Genomic DNA, 25158 nt, shown 5'->3' with positions numbered 1-25158 from the left:
TTGACAAAAATGTGGAATATAATTGTTAAATTCGGACATAGTTATGAATTCCGAATTTGCAGTGAGCGATGCCAACTTCGTTCTGCAGTGGTGCGATGTACACGGACTCGGTCCAAAACGCACAAACACACCTGATTCAGCTAATCGTGTCACTTTTGGAGCAGCTGGGAAGCATAGCTGGGTGTTTGGCTGAAATATTTTTTTGCTAGCCTGGGAATACAGAAGAGGACGGCTGCGAGTCGGAAGAGTATTGCGAATGGCGTGTGTGGAACAGGTGTGCAACACACCTGTAATGAGTATGCAGTAGAATCAGAGTATGAACGTCGTGACATTAAAACAAAATTCGAATGTAGCGCAAGGAAGAGCAGAAAAAGAGAGAGCATATATATTTGAGCGTAAATTGTTTGTGAAGTTGGCGATGTTGCTGCGTTGCCCATGCCTGCAGTGAGAAGGGGAAAAAATCCAGGAGTCAGCAGGCAGCAGAGGTCACGGAGGAGAGAGCGCCTGCTGTTGACACCAGCGCACTGCGGCCCTCATCAGCGATGGAGCACCATAACATAACCTTCATTACATACGGCTGACGTCCGGCAGCAGCCCCATTATGGGTGTCATAAGCAGCAACCAAATTTAGGTTATACTGTGCCCTCATTTTATGATTGCCTGTAATTAATCATGTGTCATTTACTATTAACCCCAAATGATACTGTTCTAAGTGCCGCAGGGGAAAACAGTCGTGATAGTCATGCTAGATCGGCAGTTTTACAGCAGTATGACGAAGTAAGAAGCGCTCGAGGCCGTGCTGTATCATGGCCGTAGTTACTGTTTAAAGGCCTTGTTTGACGTGTAAAAACACCTCACAGGTGTAAATAAAACACGACTTCAGACATAGTTCACCGATCAGCATTCAACAACAGAGCAATAAATGTTCACATCTTAGAATAACGTCGCCATTTAGATTCTGTTTTGGGAGAAGGGGTAGGATTAAGCAGCACAGGTAAAAATGTGTAATCTGTCCTGATTATTTCCAGCTCCAGTTAAAACTACAGACAAAGCCATCAAAATCACAGGTTAAAAAAGAAGTATGCAAAAATGAAGCATTTAAAGTGGATTTCACTTATAGACCGCTTAATCACTGAATAGTAAATTGCTTAATCTCACTAAACATTCACAGCTCATTCAGACAAATCTAGGTTTTAGAAATATTTAATCAATACACTCCGCCTTTGAGTAACTATATGTGGTCACAGGTGAGGTAAAAAAAAAAAAATCCAGACGAGGTTAGATATGGCAACAAACTATGTAAAATACAAAGAATGTGATGGGGCGGAAAGTGTGGTTTGCAGATTAACAGCACAGAGAAGGGTCTGGTAAGAATGATACAGCTATGAGTCCTCTATTACTCAGTTCTCTGTAAATCACTCACCCATCCTAATCAAATTACACACAGACTTACAGAGAACTTCCTCCTTTAGAATACTGAAATAAATCTGATACATAATCTGTTCTGCCATCAGTAAGAGACACAAAAATACAAACAAAAAGCCCTGCATTACCGAGGTACTTAAAACACATGTAAATTCAAATACAACAGGAGCCTGGCTAATCTCAGAGGCATAACTATTCAAGGTAATGCTGTCGTTGATTTCATATTAAAAGAGAGGAACCATTTCAAGATCCCTTAACTCATTCACACTTTGACCAAAGGAAGAGAATTTCCTCTCTCTCCCTCAAACTGATTTAAGTCACAAGGTAGACAGCTGGCTGACGTTTGTGAAGAGTTTAGCATACTGTTTGTCAAGTTCTTCTTAGTACAATCATCTGCATCGCTTTACTTGGCAAATATCAGAGGGCCTGTCTACCTAGTTTAGAACTGACTAATACTATGATGCATCTGCCAACCACTTGTCATGTTACTGCTCCCAGCGACTTTGCAAGTACAGGCCTTGTGGATATGAGCTTTGCAAATTCGGGGGGGGGGGGGGGGGGGGGGGGGGTTGGCAAAACCCTGAATTTCCCATTCAAATAGTCCGTAAAATATGAGAGTACATCTAGAAAATTAGAACTGGTTTATACAACACGGTACAACAACCTGAATATTCTAGAAGGTTCCCACATAAAGCCAAACGAAAGCTCCTAAAACGCAATGTTTCATCCACTTTCAGCAAGGCATTTTTTTTTTTTTTGGTTTTTGTAAAAACTTTTCTAGTACCTTCTGATGCCAGATAGAGGATCTTCCCTAGAAGCAAACAGTATCTTTCCGTTGAAGAAGAATAAACCATTGAGTCGTCTGCATATATTTACCTTGTGATAGATACAACATGATTGAAGTTGTCTGATGTGAAATCCACCTCGAGGGCATAACTGCTTATATAGCCCTCTTGACAAACTTTGAAAACATTAGACAAAAGTAGAAAAAGAAAACCTGGTACAGGTGCATTTATCACACTCAAGTCATCCGTGCTCAATCATTAATTCCCCTAAAGTGTGAGCAGACTCTAACATGTATTAATTAAATGTTACCAAAGGCTTTCAATTAAAAAGCAGAGACGAAAGCAATCAAAACAATGTATGAGAAAGACAGGTGGGGAGATGCAACGGTCTAAGCCATAAAATGGAAGGTAGATGGTTGAGGGTGATTCTGAGAAGTGACTGGGAGATTGGCGCGAGTAGCTTTACAGAGCATAGAGAGAGAGAGAGAGAGAGAGCGAGAGAGAGAGAGAAAGCCCAATGCCAGTGCAAAAAATAATTAGGTTAAGTACCCATAATCCCCTCAGTCTATTACATTGCTAGTCCTCATTCACAAAAACATCCACTTGGTTGCACCCAGTAACAAACATGCAGTTGGAGAAACAAATACCTGCAGTGGGTAGTGTGCCAAGGCCAAGATATCTGTACGGTCATACACACATATTGGTGAAGGGACAATTTACCAGCTTGCTAGAGCATTTACAATATTTCTTCATTTTAACACTGTCAAAGTAGGCCTATTTTGTTATGCACACATTCGGCATGCCATGGCTGAAGTATTATACACAGATCACTGCTTGTGGTATTAATCTGTACAGGCCAACCATTAGAAAACGAAAAGAAGGCATATCTTGTCATTTTCTAGCAGTGTACCAGTATGACAAATACGAAAAGTCTTTGTTGAAAATCTGTCAGTAAAATTTTGAAAATTAATATAATAAATGTATATCAAGATGGGAAAGATCACATAAACACAGAATAATATGAAAAGATTGTGGTCTCTGTTTTAGGCTTAAAAGAGACAGATTTGTTTCATTGCTCCGAATCATGTTACCTGCACCGCATTTGATAATTTGCTAACGCTGATATTTTATCGTTACCATGTTTTATTTGCACGTAAAAATAGCCAACATTACTGAGGTGGCCCTATTTGCCCCAGTCTTACAAAGGGGAAATGAGGACATTCTTTGTGTATACAGTAACCTCTCACAGTTATCGTCATTTTCACAGAGTGGGAGAAAACAAACTAGACGAGAACGAAGTCCACGGTGTTGCAGACTGCGTGCTACAGGTCGGAACTTGCAGCATGTTTAAAAACGCGCCAATGTCATTCCATGGGTATATAGATATATATATTGTTTATGCTTTGGCATACATCGTCGTGGTGAGGGTATTTCCTCATATCTTGCTTCATCTCAGTTCCCGTGGGAGGACAGGAAAAAAACTTTTGATTTAAGTTTCATTTAAGCGAGCTACTCACTCAGCACCGTCCATGGGCTGATATAACCTGATTTAACCGGGCAGGTAGCTGGCTGCGGGGTTTGAGTTTTCCCCAAATTGTAAACCAAATAAAGATTCATGATTCAGAGAGCTACGGCCAGTTTTATACTGTTTTGTGTACACGCGGGTCAAGTTTATGATACAGTTTATAACTACAAACATTATTTTTTACTGTGCTCTGACGACAATCCCACCCAATTACAGCACTTTTCGTTACATCCTGAGCATGCACTGCTGCTACCTGAAGTGTGAGTCAAATGCGATTCGGTTTGGTCCTGTAACTTGCAAGAAGTGTACCAGGTAGTGTGAACTGACTCGTTCGCTACCATCAGGGTGCTGAAATTCTCTCATAGCTTCTAAAACAAAGACTGCAGAGAGTAAAGGTCAGGAATGCTAACAGGAGGTGGAGAAAGTCACCACAAACCCTACTAAAAGTTCGTTTCTATTTCAGCGCTCAGCTTTCTCGTGTGACAGTTTACACGAGAGGGTGTGAATGGGGCCGAAGGCTTCACCACGCACCAGTGCAAGCTTGCAGCACTAAGAAAAGACACATGCAATAAAAGTCGCCCTCCTCCCGCAGCTGAACCTTTCAGACATGACACAACTGTGGCCCCATTTAACCTCTGTGGACAATAACCGTATGTAGGCTACTACTGTATCGTTAAGTTATATGTTTTAGATTTAGTGTGTGTTAACAAATTCAGATTCGTATTTTCACCTTCTCTTTTATCTTCCAGTTAAACACTAATTCAGTCAACTGAAGGTTAAAAAGGGAAAAAAAAGACTTCTGTACTGGTAGGTCAGTTGAATAGTTCTGAGTCCCTGGTGAAGAGTTCATAGTTTGAGAGAAAAGAAAATATCAAACAGGTTGTCGGAAAACATGTGGGCCTTGACGGCTTGAGTTTTTGTTTTAGCATCTATTGCCCAGTATCAGCAGGACGACATATTAGGTGAGTTTGAGACAACGAATGATTTCAGGGCCCGAATATGAACACATGAGCTCGCCACATGACATTGTCATTCTTGGAAATCAAGGACGAAGTCTGTGGCTTTGCGACGTTAACGACCTATGGCTTCCTAAACACCGTGTGTGCTCCCAGCCCTGACCATGACAATGTCAGTGTGACAACAACGTTGCACGCTTACCACTGTTAGCAATACGAGAGGAACATGTCCAGTTTCTGTTGCTTCAAACAACAGTCACTTGTTGTCTGGAGCATGGTACGGAACCTGACTATGTTTCAGTTCTAGCTACCCCGTGTGACAACCTCTGCAAATCATAAAACAATATCAGCAAATGTCAGTCAGTTTAGGCGACGTGAGCCGTAAAAACTATGCACAAAATGCGCAATGTTGCTTATTTCTTTTACAAAACGCCTGGCTGGATATTTCACAACTTTAGATATCAAGGGAAAAGAAATTATAGACGTTATTGTTGCGACGCAAACGACCGTTTACCCTAGATTCAGAAACCTGTTTTAGACCAGCACAAACGTAAGACCAGCAAGCCATAAGAACCTGTACGAAAGTGAAGAAAGGAAAAATAGGAAAAATACGAAACGTGCATTAGCAGTCTACGTACAAGTGGATGGCGAGAGGGTGCCATGTGTGTTTAAGCGCTATTAGCTGAAGGCTGAATAGCTAGCTGTCACTTGACCGTGATGGCCTGATGACAGGTAGAATGGCGCTAGAACTGTTAAGGTGAATCATCGAGCTACGATACTACATTGCGACATATTTGAAATATACACACGCTGTGACATTTTCATAATTCTACCTATAAAAGGAATATGCAGCATCTAGCTCGTAACTGCGACAGACTGTTCCTTACCTGTGCAGATAGCGTGTTCGTTTAGAAGCCTCGTTCCATGCACGTAGTCTCACAAGTGTCTTCACTTGCTCTACCCAGCTAACTAAATATAAGATGCAATGAAAAAGCCAATTTTTTTGGAGTAATTATTCTTAATACGTCACACTGGATTAATGACAAACTAACAGTCCTTTAACAGTAGCTAAAAACAAAACAAAAGTTAAAACTTTTTCGACAAACGTTGAGCTTTTAATAATATAGCTTGCTATAATACATTGTCACTACCTAATGCATGCAAAGTGGATTTAGTGAAACGACGAAGCGAGCGATGGAAAGCGTGAAGCGAACTTGATAAGCTAGGCAAGAGACAAGGCGAGGTACAAAAAAAGGCGAGGGAGGGCAAGAGGGAGGAGTAGAGAGAAAGTGTTTTGCGTGCGTCTCCCAAGTGGTACTACGCATTGCCGTGTTTTGCCACCATTTTAGGGGAATCCCATTCGACCCGTTTGAAAAACTGTGACTCGAGGGTGGAGTCAGAGGAATGATGCATGACATCCCACCCGAAACACTGAGGTAGACGGAATAAGGAACATCTTTCTTTTGTTAATCCTTACAGTTTTGCTATTCTGTCAGATGACATGTGGCAGTTAACTAAAATAAAAATGTACTTTTGTTAGTATTACCTCTTATTTATTAAACATTTCTTATTTGGTACGATGAAAAACAACCACACTGATGATCATAACTGATACAGAAATTAACAAATCACCCCTGATAATATTAAATCAGAGTTTTCTCAAAGATTTAGGAGTTGCCACGAGAGGGAAATACTTACTGTAAACTAGACTGTAGCGCCATCTGGCGTGTGTAGAAGAAACGACTCCCTCCGAGTCGAGTCATGGCAATTAGACAGTTAAATATTTGCGGCACTATTTAAAACTCGGGCCCCGAAGTCATGATTATATTAACACAGAGAAGGTAATGATATCTGGCAATATGATACAGTATCTGACATATGACCTAACATTCTTTCATCACTCAGCACAATAAGAAACACTACATTGTAAAAAAAAAAATTAGTAATAATAATAATAAAATGTTATGTTAAAGGTTTTAAGAATGTTTGAGAGAGAAAACGCATGAGGGGTGCAATGCACGCAGTGTCAGGTTTATAGAGCTTAAGTGACAGTTAAGATATTCAAAATTGTGACCTTTGCAACATGTTCTGTCCTCCCTTCAATGAAATAGTAGGCACATTTCAAGCCAGACAGTTTGTTTTTGAGGGTTTTGTGTTTATCCATATATATCTTGTCCTGTGAAAATGTTTAATGTTTACTTATGTTAAGCACTGCAAAAGCCTGACAAAAATGTAGACTGCAGGTCTCTCAGAAAATCCGTCCTTTGGAGTACTCCCGAAACATTTAACTCAAACAAGCGAATGAATAAAACACCAATACAACAACAGGGATAATTTATTCTCCTGCAGAACCAGTGGGTCCATGACACTGATGGTAAGGGACTCAAAAAATGTTATTTCTGTTACAGTTCATACATAGGTAGAGAGCAAAGGTCATTACCATAACAACGCTGCAGAAATTCATAAGGTCAGTCACAGTCAAAATCTTTATGAGCTTACATACACCCGTACATACATACATTTTATATATATATATATCAGACTGAAATAATATTAAAATAATATGCATATTCAAATGTATTAACAAATTAGATACAAATAATGTCAAAGAAACTTGGGATAAATGTGGAAACATCCAAAGATACAAGTTTTTTGGGGGGGGGGGGGGGGGGGGGGGGAATTCACTTATGCGTCCATTATGAAACAGACAAAAGCAAAGTAGAACTCTTTATATATGTGCAAATATCAATCATACATTAGTGTTTTGGATTTTCAGTAAATACCTCCAGACTCCGAGGTAGCACTGAATTAAAGTAGTGAGAAAGCCATACGGCCGAAAACATACAGTTCATTTCAATGATGCTACTCTGCCCACTCTACCCCTCTCCTAAAATTCACATGGTTTCTATGGTTACCGCCACTGTTCCACATTGTACATATAGTCCTCCATGGTTCCATTTTCCTCCAGTTCCAACCAAGAGTCATCTAACTGTCTCTCTGACTCATTCTCCTGGGTCTTCCCTCTGTCTTCTGGCTGTTGCTCTGAGTAGCTTTCGGCCGGAAACGAGCGTGCCCGCGACGGCGGCTCCTTGGTAGCGGCATTGGCTTCTTTTTCTGGCATCCCCCACCAGGGCATCACCTTAGCCCTCAGCCGTCGCCTCTCCTGCTGCCGGCGTTGGCGAGCTTCTCTGTGCTCCTGCTGACGGGCGAACTGAAAGCGCTGCAGGAAGAGGTCGCGGGCGTACTCGTACAGTTCCACGTCCCACTGGTTAAGCTGCCGAATGCGGTGCTGCTTCTCGGGGTCGACCTCCACGCTGGCAGCGCGTGTGCCGTTAAGCTGAGTGAAAGGCGCGATGAAAGACAACCGGAAGGTTCTCTCGAAGAGGTACTGCGTCTTACGCTGGTACTCGGTGAGGCCAAAAAACGCCATGCGACGAAGGTTGCGTTTGGCGCTCTCGAGCAACACGGCTCCGCGCTGGCTTTCGGTCATGACGGACAAGTTGTAACAACCCACCAGACTGAGGTCGGCCAACATGCGTGTCTGCCTGTTATTGGCTAGGTTATACGGACACGCCATGAACTCCTCCAGGGAACAGCCGGACCAGTCGTCGCCCGAGTAACAGCTGGGCAGCTCGGCCACAGTGGGTGCACGTCCATCGCAAACGTGTAGCGAAGCTTTCCAAGTGGCACCACGCTGCACGTGTCGCCACTCACTCAGGTAGCGCCACACAGGATCCCTCAAGATGGTAATGTAATAATAATTCCTGCTGCAAGAGGGGCACAAACAAAAACATACTGTAAAAAGGGGGTTTCACAGAGATCACAGTCATGTTGGTAAACTAACATTTGCTTTGCTTTCAACAGATCAGTGCTTCAGTCTTAGACGCTTTACTGAATCCTGTGAAATATACAAATATACAACTGTTTCATGCAATAAAGCCTTTCCAGTTAAGAAACATAATACGACCGGAGTATGAACTTGGTGGATCTAAGATAAGAGTGGCCAAACACTTTAAAATGTAGAAGAATTATAACCAGTTCTATGAATGAAACCCTGCGCTAATACTGCATTCTGTACACTGTATCCTACCAACGACTTGTCTTTGTTTATCCATGCGGGACTGTATGATAATCTGTAGCAAACAATATATGGAAACATATAAACCAGAGAAAACACTGCTACTGGATTCTTTAAGCCGGTGTGCTACAGCAGTTAAGAGCGCCAAAAAAACACATGTAATCCAACAGCTATCGTACACCGTAAATCACCAATAACTAAAAATTTGATTGCAAGCCCATGAAACTATTAATTCTTTTATTTAACCTGCTATAGTTCGTTAAGACCTGGAGTCATCTGTGTGTCAGTGAGGGTAACAGATGTTCCGGGGCCAACAGGCTGCGTGCCCCCCCAGGGGGTCTAAAAAGTCAATGGTCGTTATTATAATAAGCCCCCTGTTGTTGTTTTCTTCTCAAGAAAGGGTCTGAGTTTGAGATCCTTTTGTTTCGAGTTTACTGCTCCGGTTTTTACCATGTGAACAAAGCCGAAACAATTTGAGACTAGGAACGATGGAGAGGGGAATGTGTAACCTAGAAGAATGATTTTGTTGTTGTCTGTGTTGAATAATCTCTTGTGTCTACCTGAACACTAAATATGATAGTAGATATTTCAAGTATCATGCTGGCAAATAAATGCAAATACAACGAATCTCGCACAACCTTAACACGTCTTATTTACCTTGGATTTTTCCGTCTCTCTTGTGGTTCTCGATTGTTCATGACCGAGGGCACGCAATTGGTCAGCTCAGTCCAGTCAGCGTGAAGTCCACAGCTCCAACCGGTGGAGAATCGGGAGAAGAGCCACGTTTCTCTCTTACCGGGTCGGTAACAGGTACACCTCTTTTGACCGGCATGGCAATCACAAGGCCTCTCAAGCTGAATATTGCGTACCAGGTGACGTCCGAAAGTTGTGCCACCAGTTTTTTGGATGTGAAGAAAGACAATAACGTCGTCTCCCTTGATATTGAAATCAACGACTCGGTAGAGATCCTCCACCGAGAAGTTGAAACGAGGTACGAAACGGGCTAAGGCACCGTCTTCTGCAACATATGGGTCTCCACTGCGTCCATCACGACCATCGTTTATCCCTGCTTGGGCACCAGGCGCTCTGTTTCCCAACTTGGAGGACAATGATCCAAGGTGCAGCAACTGGCAGTCTGAACTAGGACAGACATACTGTAGAACAATGACGCCAAACAACAAAACCATAACAAAGGCGATTAGAAGACGACTGTTGCTGGACTTTTCATCCATCTTCTCGTTGAAAAACTGGATGCATTACTCAGCTATGTAGCCCCTGCCTCGGCTGGGGGATATTTGCTCTTTGATGTTGAACACTAAAATCTCGGTAATCTGGTCTTCTGTCCGCGGGATAAAGAGGTATTGATCCTTTGCGACCAAAATGTGGAATGTTCCAGTAAGTCTTGCCAAAAGATCCAGTATAGCAAATTTATAAGAGACATTCCTTTGTGCAGCGTTCAACGATACAAGCACCTCGTTTGTTTAAGCTGTTTACCTCCATGATGATTTTGGGCTGTCTCCCTCCTATCCCAGCAAGCTTTGCGTAATACGAGTTGGTTGTGATATTGACGTCACGGTAAAAGCCGAAAGGAGGTGTGGCGACTATGATTTGAGGTCGTAGTTAATAAAATTCATGTTTGTGTGCCGTCAGAAAGAGTTTTTAAAGAATTATTCGAGTAAAACAATGTTTTCAACACGCATTCTTGTACAATATCAAGTTTATTAACATATTTCAAAGTAACACAATAACGTTTTACTTGCATGAACTACACGTGTGGGCTCAAATGTAAGGAGCTTATACAACTGGAGCCAAAGAACAATTAGTTGATATGATCTGAAACAAAGTTTAAAGAAACAGAGGTCCAGGCTTCAAACGAGTTCCAATGGTGGGCGAGAGTTGTGGACGTTTGAAAGAGTTTGACGCATACCCAATCGTTTATACACCTCAACAAAAAGAGGAGTAAACATTTATTAAGATTTGGAAATCAGGAAAAAGTCGTGCAAATGAAGCGACACCCCCCTTTAAACTCCCACCGAAATGTTACTGGACAATCAAATAAAACTCAAACGATGCACAATATGAAAACATAAACACACCTTGTGGCCCTGTCCGCTCTCTTAGCTGGCTTATTGTACAATCTTTTACATTTCGCAACCAGATAATGGTAGTTTTATTATTCAAAACGCGATCTAAATATACTACTTTTTAATTTTACTAAATTAGGAATTTAACCGTGAACCGTCATGACAATTGAACCAGTCACCCAATCGCACACTTGCAGCCGAAATAGCTCAGTTGGGAGAGCGTTAGACTGAAGATCTAAAGGTCCCTGGTTCGATCCCGGGTTTCGGCATTTTGCGTCAACGAAGATGCGAGATCGGCGGCCACTGTAAATAGACTGAGAGAACAGCAGGCACTCGACCCTTTAAGTCAGGGGTGTCAAAATCAGGTCCTGGAGGGACAGGGTCCTGCTGATTTTTGTTTTCACCTCTTAGTTACCTGTTGATTTTCACCTTGAAAACAGGTGTGAACACTCTTCAGCCAATCAGGGATTCTATTTAGTTGGTCTACAAGAAAAACAGCAGGACCATGGCCCTCCAGGACTGGATTTTGAAACCTGTGTTTTAAGTAATCTACATGGGACTCCAACAGCGGAAAACCGAAGTATAACTAAAGTGTCAGTAACCCACTGGTTACCTGTAAATAAGAAACCAGCCTGTAAGCCCATGAAATTACAGTCTATTACTCACATAACCCAAGAGTAGCATGGAACAGAATGTACCTAAAACGAGTTAAGTGGTCACATAACCAGTAAAATGCAGCCTACTCCAAATATAAGATTGAGTTATTCTTCTGAGCTGTGTTTCTCACACACTTTTCCCCACATGGTGATCCTATTTCTCTTACCCCAAAATAAAGCAAGATGAAAAAGAAATGACACAGACAGGTACAAAATGTTTTAAATATCTGCAGTCTTTATTTTATCAAGACTAGGAAATGTTTAATATACCTTTTTCTTTTACATTTTTTTAGCATCTATCTCGTTTTCCCCATAGTTAACAAGATTCTCTGAGTGGTCAAATCGTATGACCTGTAACCACCTCTATAAATCGGTTGCTTGTAACGGGCCACAGAGGGAACTGTGTGGCATATACTGGGCAATGACAAACTCTTAGTAGTTCAGATTTTTTATGAATCCACATAATCTGAAAAGACACTTTTTTTTTTTTTTGGTCTGCTTTGAGGACGTCAGGCATAAGCACTGCACTGGTGTTCTTAGAGTAAGCACAAACTGTGTGCTAACAAAAAGTTTAAGCAAACTGGGGGAAAATCTCTGAGACTGTTTCACTGAACAAATGCATCCTGCTTCCCAGTACCCTGCTGCCTATGGTTCCACAGGACTGAAACCGCATCCTCAGGCACTGCAGATAGTTTAATTATCCTGTTAAAACAAAAAAAAACAAAAAACAAACAAAAACAAAAAAACCCTTGGCAGATAAAATTCAAATAAATTGAAATAAAAACGTTTTGAGTGATTAAAAAAAAAAAAGTCAGTTCAAAGTGCCTACGGGAATGGAACACCCAAGGATGTGGAACTAGCCCTGCTCCAACAAGACATCACTATACACAGTCTTCACAATCACCATTCTAAAAACCTACAAACAGGAGAGTGTAGTCTGTTTTTACATAGCCTAATGCAGATCAAAATATGGAATCTGAAGCCAATATAAAACCCATCAAGTAATTTTATCAAATCATTAAAAATGCATAAATCTACAGATATAAATATATTTTTTTTGAATACTGTATTTTAGATACCTATGCAAGCAATCTTTGAAAGCATGTCTTTTTTTATATGCTCTTAAACAGACACATGCAGATAAATAACTTACTGTACAAGAGAAAGGGGTGGAATAGGATTCTTTTCTTTTCTTTCTTTTGCAGATAAGTGGAATAGTTTGTCTGTGATTGGCTAAACAGGTAATGACACTTGCGAAGCAAGGACCTGTATAGTTTTCAACAAGCAATACTGTGCTAGTACGACATCTTCATAAAGACAACTGTGTACAGGCAGGTGGTTGGTAACATACACAGAACAGAGCGGAAGCCCAGGGAAAAAGAAAAAAAAAAGAAAAAAAAAAGAAAACAATAATAGACTTATGATTACCTGCTATGAGAAGCTGAGAGATTTGTACAGTACTGTATGCTTTTGTTTTGTTCACTATGAGGCAGAAAGTCAGATAACGTACCATGGTTGCTCTTCTAGGGTAAATAAAATTCAGTCGCACCACTTTTCAGACGGAGCAAATGGATTAAAATCAGTCTTCCTGAAGGTGGTAAAAAGTTGAAGGAGCTATGCAAGTGTTTGGATGGGGAGCAAATAAATGGTGACACATTTACATACACACATGAATGGACCACACTCACACGCCACTCACGTCAACATTGGCTATCATGCTGGACCAAGTCAGATTCGCTGCAGTACCAAATATATATAGTTATACCATAAAAAAAAAAAAAACTTTTTTTTTTTTTTTTCAAACAAAACAGAGAGAAAAAAAAAAAAACACCTCCATGTAAAACCCTGTGTGCATTTCATTATTCCTTTTTCCATGTCTCTAACTTACCATAACCCTTGTTTGATTAACAAATTATTCTTCATCCTGGTGCTTTTCTTTAGCACATGAACAACCAATGAGCTGCTTCCAGTCAGGTTTTTCAGGTTGCACCATTCAAGACATAACTAGACGGTGACAGCTAAACCGAACTGTTGTGTCCTTGGACACTCAGCATCTTGGAGAGATCACCATCAGGTTTGCCTTATTGGGGGGGGAGGGGGCACGGTGGGGGGAGGGAGGATAAGAGGCCCTCTTTTTCCAGAGGTCTACTATCCGAAAAAAAAAAATCCAAAGTTGCCAACTTCAGACACTAAGTTTGTGCTGCTTAGTTGCTTAGACTCAGGTTCCAGACTCACTGAATCTCTTTGAATTTTTTTTTTTTTTTTTTGGGGGGGGGGGGGGGGGAGGGGGGACTGAGATGGGTGGGTTTCACTCTTACCTGAGCAGACATATCACCACAACCATCCAAAAAGAAAAATAAAACTCTATTCATGTGAGTCAGATGCATCCCCCTGCCAAACCAATTTAAACTCTTTAGTCAAAGCATCAAAAGGTCTTCCCTCTCTACCGCCCTTACCATATCAAGTGCCCAGCCACGAACTGGGGCTATAAGACTTGTCACGGTCTACACCACAACTCTTCTTGTAACATTGTTAACATCTCTGCTTTAAGATACACCCTCCCATTTTACAAATGTGTTTCACAAACCCTCAGTGCCAACCATGCCTGAGACCAGGCCGTGGCTTCTACTTTAGGGAAGAACTCGGACAAGCACATATAAAGAAAAAAATAACACACTTGTGAGCAAGTGCACACACACGCAATCACGCACACACATCCACACACACGCACGCACCCACACACATATACGGCATGTAACGTACTCTGGAAAAATGGATATGGTTGACATCCTTGAAAACTTGTTACAGCATAGATTAGCTGATCTGATCATGTGTCAAACAAATATGTACAGTCGCTCACCTGACACACACACACACACACACACAAAACGCACGCACGCCTCACGCGCACACCACACACGCAGCCTCTAAACTCCTACAGAAAAACTCTCAAACTATTGACCATTCAGAACAGTATTTAAAAACACGGCAACCTGTACGGAGCAGTCAGGTATGAACACTGCTGGTGATGTGAGGGGGCACACCCAGCTGACAGAGGCAGCGCAAACAAAACAAAACAAAAGACAGAAACAAAAACAAAACAAAAAAAAGAACACATAGAAAATTTAAACAAAACAAAATGAAAATACTGGAGGTGGATTATGAATGAGAATCCCATTTCTGTACATGAATTCTGTCCATTGATATAAAACACAAGTAAAACGAAAGAAAACCAAAACAAAAAAAAAAACAAACAAACAAAAAAAAAAAACAAAGGAAGGAAAGAAATTAAAAAGTGAAGTTATAACAATATTAATAACCCAGGAGTCCTCTGCAGATGGCTGACAGACTAGGGTCCTGAAGGCAGTCTCACTGTAATGTCCTCTGACGGTATCCATCACCCCCACCCCCTCCTTTCTCAAACTCTTCCATTTCCCCTCTCGTCCACGCCCTTTATCTCGCGTTGGGAGTGAGCAGGGCCAGGAGGAGTCCTGCCAGGAGCAGGAGGAGACTGAAAGGTGCCACCTGGGCGCTGCCGGTGGGTTTGTTGTCCGGCCTGCTTCGTACCACCTCGTCCACGCGAGGCTTCACCGGCACCGGGGTGGAGAAGTACAAGTCCGTCTCGCAGGAGGGCGAGTCGCAGCCGCTGCCGCTCTCTTCTCCGCTGCCGTCCTCCTCTGCGGAGAGAGAGGCACGAAGGAGGCCAGGGATGGGTGTTTGAGAGAGGAGGCGAAGAAAAGGCAGAGGAGAAAAACAGAAGGCAGGAGAAACAGATTTAGTTCAAAGTTTACCTAGGCAAACAGGGCGGAATGCGAAAGGGAGAATCATTTTCTAATTCGAGAGGTGTGGTCAAAACTAGCAATCTTTATCTCAGCGCGTGTTGTCACGATCACCTTGGTTACGATACATGCAACGATAACTGTTATCACAGTTCTGATCCTGTGTCATCTAAATGACTCAAATGAAAAGTGTGTCAGCAGAAAACAAACAAGCAAAGGCTACAGTCGCCTGAGGGACGGGTATGACTGGGCTGCCGCTGTTTTGTGTTTTAGCTGCACTTAAGACGCCAATTTTTCACTTAGATCAATAGAAATGTGTTGACTGTCAAATTATTATTTTGAGGCAACTCTTACACAAAGTTTTAAACAAAGCTAAATAAAGTCTTAAATAAACTTTTATTATGCCTTTGTGAGCACATCACTTTCGTTAGGGTGTTTTCTGTGCTCAAACAGCAACTGACTGTAATGACTGACCTTTGCAAACACTTCAGTTTAATGGTAAATTTTCAGTTTATCATTCAGCTTCACTTCTACACCACAGCAGGTTATAAATAGCAGGTTCCAATCACCAGATGAATGTGGGCTGTTCCTGGCACTCACAAACTCACAATCACCAGATGAGCCTGACGCATCTGTGCTGGCACTTCAGCTGTACACTCACCATTAATAAAGGAGATGTCGTTCCCGCTGTGTGCTGCTTTGAGCCAGCTGGTCATCGTTTTCAGCACCGTGATCTGATGTCGAATCACTATGTCCGGTTTAGTGACATCAACCTCCACGTCAGGATTGGACACCTGATTGGCCAAGCCGCTACCCATGACGACTGACTCGTATCTGAAGGCGGAGAGAGAAAGAGAGAGAGAGGGCTCAAATTCTCTGAATGCAGAGCGGTGATGAATGACTGAAGGACTTTTCCCGGAAGAGTTCTCGATTCTCACCTGCTCTTCGCCGTACCGTTCCAACACTCGTCGCCGGGGGCGACCCTTTCCCCTGCACACACAGTGTCGGGCAGAGTTGACCAGAACTTCTTTGCGTGCTTCAGCTTCTTTTTGACGTCCGTTACCTTAGTGACAGATTGAAAAAAAAAAGGCACGCTTTTAAGCAAGCGTTCCTTTCAGCCGTGGTATCGTATCACTCCTATACCTTCAACTGTGGGTGGCATCATATACCAGAAAAGCTAGCAGTGTTTCCCACACTCGAGCTCAATGCCACAGAACAAAGACAGCAATTCTCTGTGTGGGAAAAGTGGTGACAGGAGGTTTGAGAGACAGAGAAATGGAAGCTGAGATAGAGGGCCCCCCCCCCCAATCTTACCAGGCGGTCCAGATTTGTGCCTGCAGCAGTGGTGGGCCTGGTATCAGGGCTGTAAGGACGGAAGCGGCCGGTGAAACCGCTGTCTTTAATGGATCGCGTGGAGCGGAAGGCCATGCTGGGTTTGGGCTGCCCACAACCTTGGAACACCTAAAGCGGACAGAACGAGAGATTGAGATTCATGCGAACAACCATCCAGAGACACTCACTTGATTCTAATCCTTTATCAATGAATTGACTCAGACCTTAATCATACAAAAAACAAAATACAAGATGAGACAGTTTTGTTGTAAGTTGCTAACCTTCTGAGACACCTGCATACTGTTCTCCTGCATGTTCATGATGGCTTCTGAGATCTTCACGTCAATGGGATCAATCACAGACTCAAAGTTAAATGGCCCTTCCAGTCTCTCAGCCAAACTCAACATGGCATCTAAACAACAACAACAATAACAAAAACACTTACATCTCTTGATGAAACGTCTGAAAAGCAGAGAGGACACCACACTGACATCAGATTGACACAAACAAGTTGGTCATCAGATCTACAGGATCTACCAGAGTCTGTCAACCCATCCTATGTACAGAGATATTGGAAATAGATCATACACAGTTTCACAGTGTGGATCTGATCCGAGAGCGAAAACCTTTGGGAGAGGCTCAGTGCTGAAAGTGCACATCACTTAACCCATTTCTGCCACTAGAGGGGAGTAGCAAGCTGATTTATTTATGAGGAGACAGAGAGGAATTTGCAGTGTGCACAGCTTGTTAAACAGTCAGAGATCTTAACAGGGTGCCCCAATTAAGGTGCCACAAAGCTCACACACAAGGAGTGCAAAGGCAGTTTCATCAGTCTATCAGCAAGGAACACTGTGCTTATAAGTGTGCCCTAGTGTGTGTGTGTGTGTGTGTGTGTGTAGGTCAAAACCTTAGACCGCACAGCCTTTTAGGGCACAGACTGTACACACAGACAGGAGCCAAACACTTTACATTCCTCAGCGCACTCTCTGAAGCGGAGTGTCTATCTTTAACTCAAATCCAAACCAATTCACTCATTCCTTTCTCTCTTTCTTTATACCCATATCTGCTTTTGAAACCAGCACAGACGGTTTATTTTTTTACGGTTACTTATGACACGCAAGCAAGATCTAGGGGGCGTATTTTCATCTGAGGCGAACTAGAGCTCAGAGGGTCTTTTACGCCTGTCTTAAGTGCTAAATAGATTTCTTTGCGTTCTTTAATGAACAGACACTCCAGTTGAATGTTCTCTTTTTCTCTCTTACCCAAGAAGTTGTTCCATTCAGAGTCCAGGTCAGCTTGGTTGGCCAAGCAGCCACGCATGACGTTGAGACAGTAGTTCTGACAGGGTTTGAGCGCCACCTGACCCGAACAGTAGGGACAATACAACATCTTCATCGCTGCACGCACACAGCTCGGAGACGCGCTCACCTGAGAGAGAGGGAAGAGGAGAGAGGGAAGGAGGGAGAGAAAGAGAGAGAGAGAGAGAGAGAGAGAGAGAGAGAGAGAGCAAGAGATCAAATAATCAACAAGGACATTGCAGGTTCCAATTAATGAATGACAAAAGGTGAATGTTTGACTAATTTCTATGTAATGGAAAGACCGTAAAGGACAAATTCACCTTGTTTACCAGGGCATTCGGCTTACTCTGTCCCCCATACTACATTAAGGTTCAAATCCGTCTCTCTCCACAACACACAAAACACACCATAGTATTAACCTGAGCTACCTTGACCTCTGCCCCTTAACTACAGAGATAAATCACCAGCCGGTCCTTTCTCAGAAGTCATAAACAAACCCTGGGCTTTCCTAATCATTCATGTCGATGACTAAGACCTCTTTTTTTTTTTATATTCATCTGGTCTATTTGACACACACTGTTTCTACAATCTGTAATTAGCTGGGATTCAAGGAGCAGATAGCCTACTCTGGTTCCCAGGTATGCAAAAGACATTAGGGTCTCAGCTGTATGCAGCTTCTCCGTTCTCTGGCTTTCAGATTTACTGTACAGTGAGCTTGTCTGGGAGAGGCATTTAACCCTGAATAGGTGCAATAACAGTTTCTAGGTCCTAAAGAGCCTTGACACTGAGTCCACAACTCCATCACCCCACCAATCTTTAACTCCATCATCTCTACCCCTTTCTTATCCCTCGTTCCTCTTTTCTTCTCTTTTTCGCCCTCGCTCACCGTGGAGACTTTGCCGACCACGTCGGGAAGGAGCGCCAAGCCGCGGATGAAGGTGCGTGCCGCCACGAAAGCGCGGGTGAGCTGTAGGCGGAGCTTACGCGGCACATCGCCGAAGGGCTTCAGCTGCTCGGTGTGGCGGCTGACGCACTCCATGTACTCGTCGCTGAACTCGTACTGCACGTTGACCAGTCGGAACATGCGCTCCAGAAGCTCCGCCCAGAAGTCGGCCAGCATGGACTCCAGGTGGACGGCGGCGCTCCCGGAGGCGTAGTAGCGACGTAGCTCTTTGAAGAAATGCTTGAAGAGCTCAGCGTTCTTCACGTACATCACCCCGTACGTGCGCACGAACATGTCGTGGAGCGAATGTTCGGCGTTGTCCAGCAACTCTCGGAAAAACTCTGAAAGAACAGAGCGGATAGACAAGGACAAGAAAGAGACAGAAAGAAAGAGTGAGACAGGGAGTGTCAGTATTTTTGGGATGAAAATCTGAAAACCATGGCACTATGGAGAGGTGGATATGTTGATTTTTAAGGTGCTGGGACCAAATAGACAAACATAGTGGAGCTTCTTCCTGCACATACATTGCGCTAACTAAAAACCCTGCAACAAGTGGATTTCAACACTGCTTCAGTACATGTGGAGATAGACCAGAGGAGCCTGGGGATGTGGCCTGACAGATGACCTCATAGCAGAGCCATTTTAACTTGGTCAACTTCGTCTGATTCGCCTCCTGGACAACATTTGGAAAAATCAGAGCTAGGAACATTCTGGAACTTACAACAGGACAACTCTGAAGCGCGCCAACAAGTGTATGCTTCCACATGTGTACATACGCATGCCTCTGTGCACATGTGGGGAAATACAATAATGGTTACATAAGGGTGACAAACGGCCCAATATTTGAAATGTAACAGATACAATACTACTTTTAGCTTTTATCTGTTTAAAAAAAATGAATAAAATATGAAGACCCCTTTAGTCTGAAGCAACTTGTTTTGGCAGTAGTCAAACATTTTGTCATTAATATGGTACTCAGGAGAAAGAGATTTAGTGCTCCAAAAACTCATGCATTCATTCTCTCTCTCTCTCTCTCTCTCTCTCTCTCTCTCTCCCACACACACACACACACACACACACACACACACACGTTCAGGAAAAACACAGCCAGAAAAGTACAGGGTTATTATCTAAACAGATTAATGTGTATTCCATTTGACCCGACCTGGTGTCCAAACAACATATTTCAGTATTTCACTGCCAGGAAAATAACGGTTTATACTTGAGCAGAAAAGAGCTGAGAGCATAGAAAAGAGGGAGAGACAGACACAGAGACAGAAAGAAAGAAAGAAAGAAAGAAAGAAAGAGAGAAAGAAAGAGAGAAAGAAAGAACCAGTGGAAGAAAGGATGAGAGACAGCTTGCTGTTCAAACGTTAACATCTTTCCCATCAGGCCTGTTGGACTGACCACCATCAATGGCATTTTTCTGTTGTCACATTCCATTTGCTTTTCTTCCTCTGTGTTCTCGCGCTGTCCTTCAGAGGGGTTTCAATAGGATTACTGAATAATGCAGAGCTGCCCCCCCCCTTCCCCTAAAGAAGGACCTGTACCCCCCTTGAGTCTCTCTCTCTCTCTCTCTCTCTCTCTCTCATGCTTGCTCTCTCTCTCGCTTTCAGTTCATCAGTTCCTTCATAAGGCTCTCTTCAGTGAAGACAAGGAACAATGACCTACTTCATCCTGAGGAATGTTCTTTCCCCCTCCCTCCTCAACCACCACCCCAAATAATCCAGCCTCTCTCTCCCATGAACCCCCCCACCCCGCCCCAACCAGCCCCCACTTTCTTAATCTGTACAAATTGAGAATTCCTGAGAAATGCTTTAACACAGCCTCTTTCTAAAACTCACAATCTCTCTCTCTCTCTCTCTCTCTCTCTTTCTGATCAACTTTTCATTCTTTTTGCTCATGTGCTCCAACTCTGGTTTTGAAATGTTAAGTTCCCATGCAGGAAGAAAAGAACTATTGACATTAGTCTTGATGAACCAGCGTACGGTAAGAGACACACACACACACACACACAGTCTCAGCACACCAAAATATTAGGCCTCCCCGTCTCTTCCACTTCACCCTGACACACTCAGCAAAATGGACGGAGGTAGGTGTGGGTGGGTGGGTGTGTGTGTGCGTGCCCGCATGTGTGGGAAGAGGGTTGGTGTTCATGGTTTAAAAAAAAAAAAAAAAAAATCCTCCAATCTCCCTCCATCCCTGCTGTGTAACCAAGGATACCGGAAACATTGCAGCCCTTGCGTTTAGCTCCCCTCCCATGGGCGTCCGTCGGCCCAATGGCCCCACACAGGGAGAGCGAGAGGGCACCCAGCTCCACGCTCCGCTGACACAGATTAAAACTACAGGGGCTCCACACTGGCCTACCCACCATCTCCACCTCCATCTCCATCTCCACCCGTCACTGAAGAATTTTGAGCCGCTGCAAGTTTAAAGTCAGTCAGCAGAGACAGTCAGGGAGGAGGAGGAGGAGGTGGAGAAAAAGGGGAGGACATAGGTGGAAAAGGAGAGAGGAATGAGGAGGCATGGTCTGGTCCTTTAGTTCACAGGTCATCAGGCAAAAGCTTGCACAATAACATGAGTTGTTTTATTTGCCACACATAACTTCGGGGGGGGGGGGGGGGGGGGGGGGGGGTGTAGAGGCAATCAGGTGACGTGGGACTAAAGTTGCATTCAGGGGATTCTTAGCTAAAATGTATAACTGTATCATTTAGTATTATTTAGGATGAAGTAAAAAGTATAAGAACAAAAACAGAAAAAAAAACCCCAACAACAAGAAATAGCTATTTAGAACAGCTAGAAGGAGGGACAGCCAATTTGTAAACCCACACACTGAAAGAACAACATAATTTAGGACTACTCAGCTAATTAATTTCCCAAAGAATTCAAAACCCACACAATAAAACAATACTCCTCAAGGCCTTCAACATGCTGGCTCAACCTTGTCTCAAACATGTTTTTTTTTTTGTTTCTTTTTTCTTTTTTTTAAACCGTTTTAAAACTTTAAATATAACCCAAAAAATATTTTAAAAAATGTACAGAATACAAGACTTTGGGTTGTAAAGACTGAGATCAGTGTTACACAAGCATCTTGCTTCGTCATTAAAGCCGAGTTTACGACGTGAAGGAGTCAGCCCTCCCCTCCTGATTTTTCCATTAAAACGTGCTTCCCCGCCCCTAAGGCTGCTTTATAAATGTGTGCCAAAGGTCACACGGCAAAGCCCACCACATAACATCATCAAAAACTGTTTGAATTTCTCAGGTGACCTGTAGGCACTGAGGGGAAGTCTCTATGCCAAAAAAAAGGGGAAAAAAAAAGACACCCCCCCCCCCCCCCCCCGCCTTAGCCCTTTGATTCCCTCTATCCATCCGTCCATCCATCCATGCATGCATACTCTCTTCTCTTCTGCACTGCTCTTCCCGATCTCACGCCAGTAACTGCTCCCCATTTGTGCCAATTAGTCACCGAGGTTCTTTCTTTTCCTGTCGGATTGATTGCCCCCTGCTGTCGGTCTGCAGAGGCGCGGATAAGGAGTCCGGTAGGGGGTTAATCCCGCAGTTAAAGGCCCAGACACAGTTCCCGGGGACAGGGTCACCCAGACTGGACAGACAGGGAGGAACAAACACACCAAGTTCCAGAGGGCGAACTATTTCTGGCCGGAGGACTTAATTGGCCGTGACTCCAAAGCACCTAGAGACAGGACAACCCCCCCCCCCCCCCAAACCCCACCCTCTACCCACTCTGCCACCACACACACACACACACACACACACACACACACCACTTCCTTACATGTGTGTGCACCAATGTTAATCAGGTTCATTACCGTTTAATTAGCCGTAGCTTTATGTCATGTTTCCTGTTGTGAGTCTCTGTATGTCTGAGTGTGTGGGTGTCTGTTTTACTCCCATTACAATCCACATCCTTAAGTCACTGGAAAAGCATTTTGTGGACGTTAGCGTGCACCTCGTCCGTTTAAAGGAAATGATTGTGTGGGGATGACTCAATGTAAACACATTTATCTATAATGTTAATCTTTGGGAAGAAGCTTCTGGGAACCCCTGCTAAGTTCCAATTTTAGAAAACAAACAACGAAATAAACAAACAAACAAAAAAAAAACCCCAAACTGATTTCACACACATTTTAAATATTTCAGACGGAAAACAAAATAGTATGTTTTGAGAATGTCTTTAAAAATAGAGAACCAAAAAAAAATGACGGCAGTATTTCCATCTCCAGGTCTTTAGAATTTCTTTGACAGAACGCCAGAATCTACTTCACATTTTGATCAGACTCGCATTTCTGAGCTTATTCCCACGGCAACAGTTGAAAAGACATGAGAACCTGAATCTGGAAAAGAAATGAAAGCAGAACGGAGCGATGGCAGCGAGAAAGAAGGAGAAAGGAACAAAAGGCAGAAAGAAAGAAAGAAAGAAAGAAAGAAAGAAAGGAGGGGGCATGGCCGCCACCACATTCCGACCCATCAAATTCCGACTCGCATCTGGCTGCAATACACACATTCCCTGTTACCATCACTCTTTTCTGTGTATGTGTGTGTTTCTCTCTCTCTGTCTCTCTCTCTCTCTCTCACACACACACACACAGTCACTTACCTTTTCTTACTCACTCCCCCTTTCCCTTTCCACCATTTCTGGTATTTGCATTCATTTACCACACGTTTCTCTCCCTCTCCCTCTCACACACACGCACACACACACACACACACACACACACACAGACTTTCTCTGTTAAGTCAGGCCTTTTTTTTTTCCACTCATGGAGGTCTTTCCCTCTCATCGATGCAGGCTCCAACATAAAATTTCAAATGCCATCAAGGTTAATAACTCAAACACTCAATTACCATATCACCATCCATCCTGCTCTCCCAGCTGTGCCAAAAGGCAGAGCCCAGGGCTGTGAGGAATGTGTGTCTGCTCTCCTGCCAATGAGAAACAGTTGGGACTGCCACATATGAATATAGGTGGGTCTTATTTCAAATGACTGAGTGTGAAGTGGGCTGGTGAATAATTATTCATTGCGGATGGATAATATACCGTCATCACCTCATACTTCATTCCATCCATGTCCAGTAAGCCCCCACCTTGCATGCGCTCTCTCTCTCTTTCTCTCACACACACACACGGGCATTACAAAGTGTTCAACTCCTCAAAGTCAAGCAGTCATACTATGTCACCTTCTCTGTTTCTAATCAAAACTGCTCTGAGAACTGCTCTATGTATTGCACAGTGTTTCAGGGCCCCGAAAAGCTCACTCATTCAGAGCACGTGTATTTTGACGCAACAGAACAGACATCAGTCAGACCTGTAATGTGTGGTGAATATACAATAAGTGAGTGTGTGCGGATGTGGACACTGCGTTGACAGTATATGGACTGCGGGTTAGTCGGTGCGTATGGCGGTTTTCCCCTTCCTCAGTGAGTCAGCAGGGCTGTCTTACGTATCCAGGCTCTGTTTCACCCTGTCCTGGGGGAAACCCAATCCGCCCACCGCCCCCGCCAAAGTCCCCCTGACTGATATTTACAGCCACACGCAGAAGGGAGAGGAAGCCTGGCTCTGGATGTGTGTGTGGTCTGTCTGCCAGCCTCCAGTGTGTGTGTGTGTGTGTGTGTGTGTGTGTGTGTGTGAGAGAGTGTGCGCGTGTGTGAGTGTGTGTGTGTGGATGCGTGAGTAACTAAAAGAGTGACTGAGCATGCATTTGAAAAGATGGGACAGATGATTGAAGGATGTTGAAAAACAGTCGGACAGACAGGTTGACGTTGTCTGGAGGCAGTGCAAATGCAAACAGGAATGTCTTGTCTTGTCAAACTTACAGCGCGCTGTGTCAGTGCTCATGAGGTCTAGCACAGGTGAGATGATTCTGGCAAGAAATCCCAAACTCAGATTTAGAAAAATGAAGACTTTGCGGGCGCATGCGGAGGGGTGTGTTAGGAACACTGGGCTTTATGTCTGTACATGAGTGACATTGGTGAGGAAAAAAAAGGTATAGACAAGGTCTCTGAATGTGTCAGTGTATGTCAAGTGTGAATGTGACAACCCTATAGTTGCTCAGCTTACAAAAAAAAGGGAGGGGGTTGAAGTGGGGAAAGAGAGAGAGAGAGAGAGAGAGTGTTTCTGCAAAAGAAACTGTGAGACTGCATTGTTAAGAAAAAAACTGTATGGGTGTGTAGATAGAACAGGGACTCTGTGTGTGTGTGTGTGTGCCTGTCAGTTTAAGAACGACAGAGTGTGAGAGAGAGAGTGTGTGTGTGTGTGTGTGTGTGTGTGTGTGTGGAGGA

General features: G+C 43.4%; 2 protein-coding genes and 1 non-coding gene across 3 annotated transcripts in view; 1 reads left to right on the top strand and 2 right to left on the bottom strand.

Annotated features, from left to right (window-relative positions):
* Positions 1–7417: 7417 nt before the first annotated feature.
* hs6st2 (heparan sulfate 6-O-sulfotransferase 2) lies at positions 7418–10260 on the bottom strand. The gene is made up of 2 exons (XM_030765843.1): positions 9427–10260; positions 7418–8458 (listed from the first exon to the last, which is right to left on the bottom strand). Exons 1-2 carry the CDS (start codon positions 9999–10001, stop codon positions 7603–7605), a joined length of 1431 nt encoding a protein of 476 aa, XP_030621703.1. The 5' UTR covers positions 10002–10260; the 3' UTR covers positions 7418–7602.
* A 789-nt stretch (positions 10261–11049) lies between these two features.
* Positions 11050–11122, top strand: trnaf-gaa (transfer RNA phenylalanine (anticodon GAA)). Its single transcript has one exon. It is a non-coding gene; the product is annotated as a tRNA-Phe (tRNA).
* A 3661-nt stretch (positions 11123–14783) lies between these two features.
* The window catches only part of gpc4 (glypican 4), a 30613-nt gene continuing 20238 nt past the window's right edge, over positions 14784–25158 (bottom strand). Inside the window, exons 3-9 of the mRNA XM_030764989.1 lie at positions 18805–19202; positions 17883–18048; positions 16902–17032; positions 16603–16749; positions 16227–16351; positions 15950–16122; positions 14784–15186 (exon numbers count right to left, since the gene is read on the bottom strand). Of these exons, the coding sequence (XP_030620849.1) occupies positions 14963–15186; positions 15950–16122; positions 16227–16351; positions 16603–16749; positions 16902–17032; positions 17883–18048; positions 18805–19202 (1364 nt within the window). The 3' untranslated portion in view covers positions 14784–14962. The remainder of the gene's footprint in view (positions 15187–15949; positions 16123–16226; positions 16352–16602; positions 16750–16901; positions 17033–17882; positions 18049–18804; positions 19203–25158) is intronic.

The sequence above is a fragment of the Chanos chanos genome, chromosome 2 (assembly GCF_902362185.1).
Source record: "Chanos chanos chromosome 2, fChaCha1.1, whole genome shotgun sequence".
Lineage (NCBI taxonomy): Eukaryota > Metazoa > Chordata > Actinopteri > Gonorynchiformes > Chanidae > Chanos > Chanos chanos.
The sequence above is the reverse complement of the archived record's forward strand: the minus strand, read 5'-3'. Positions and strand labels throughout refer to the sequence as shown.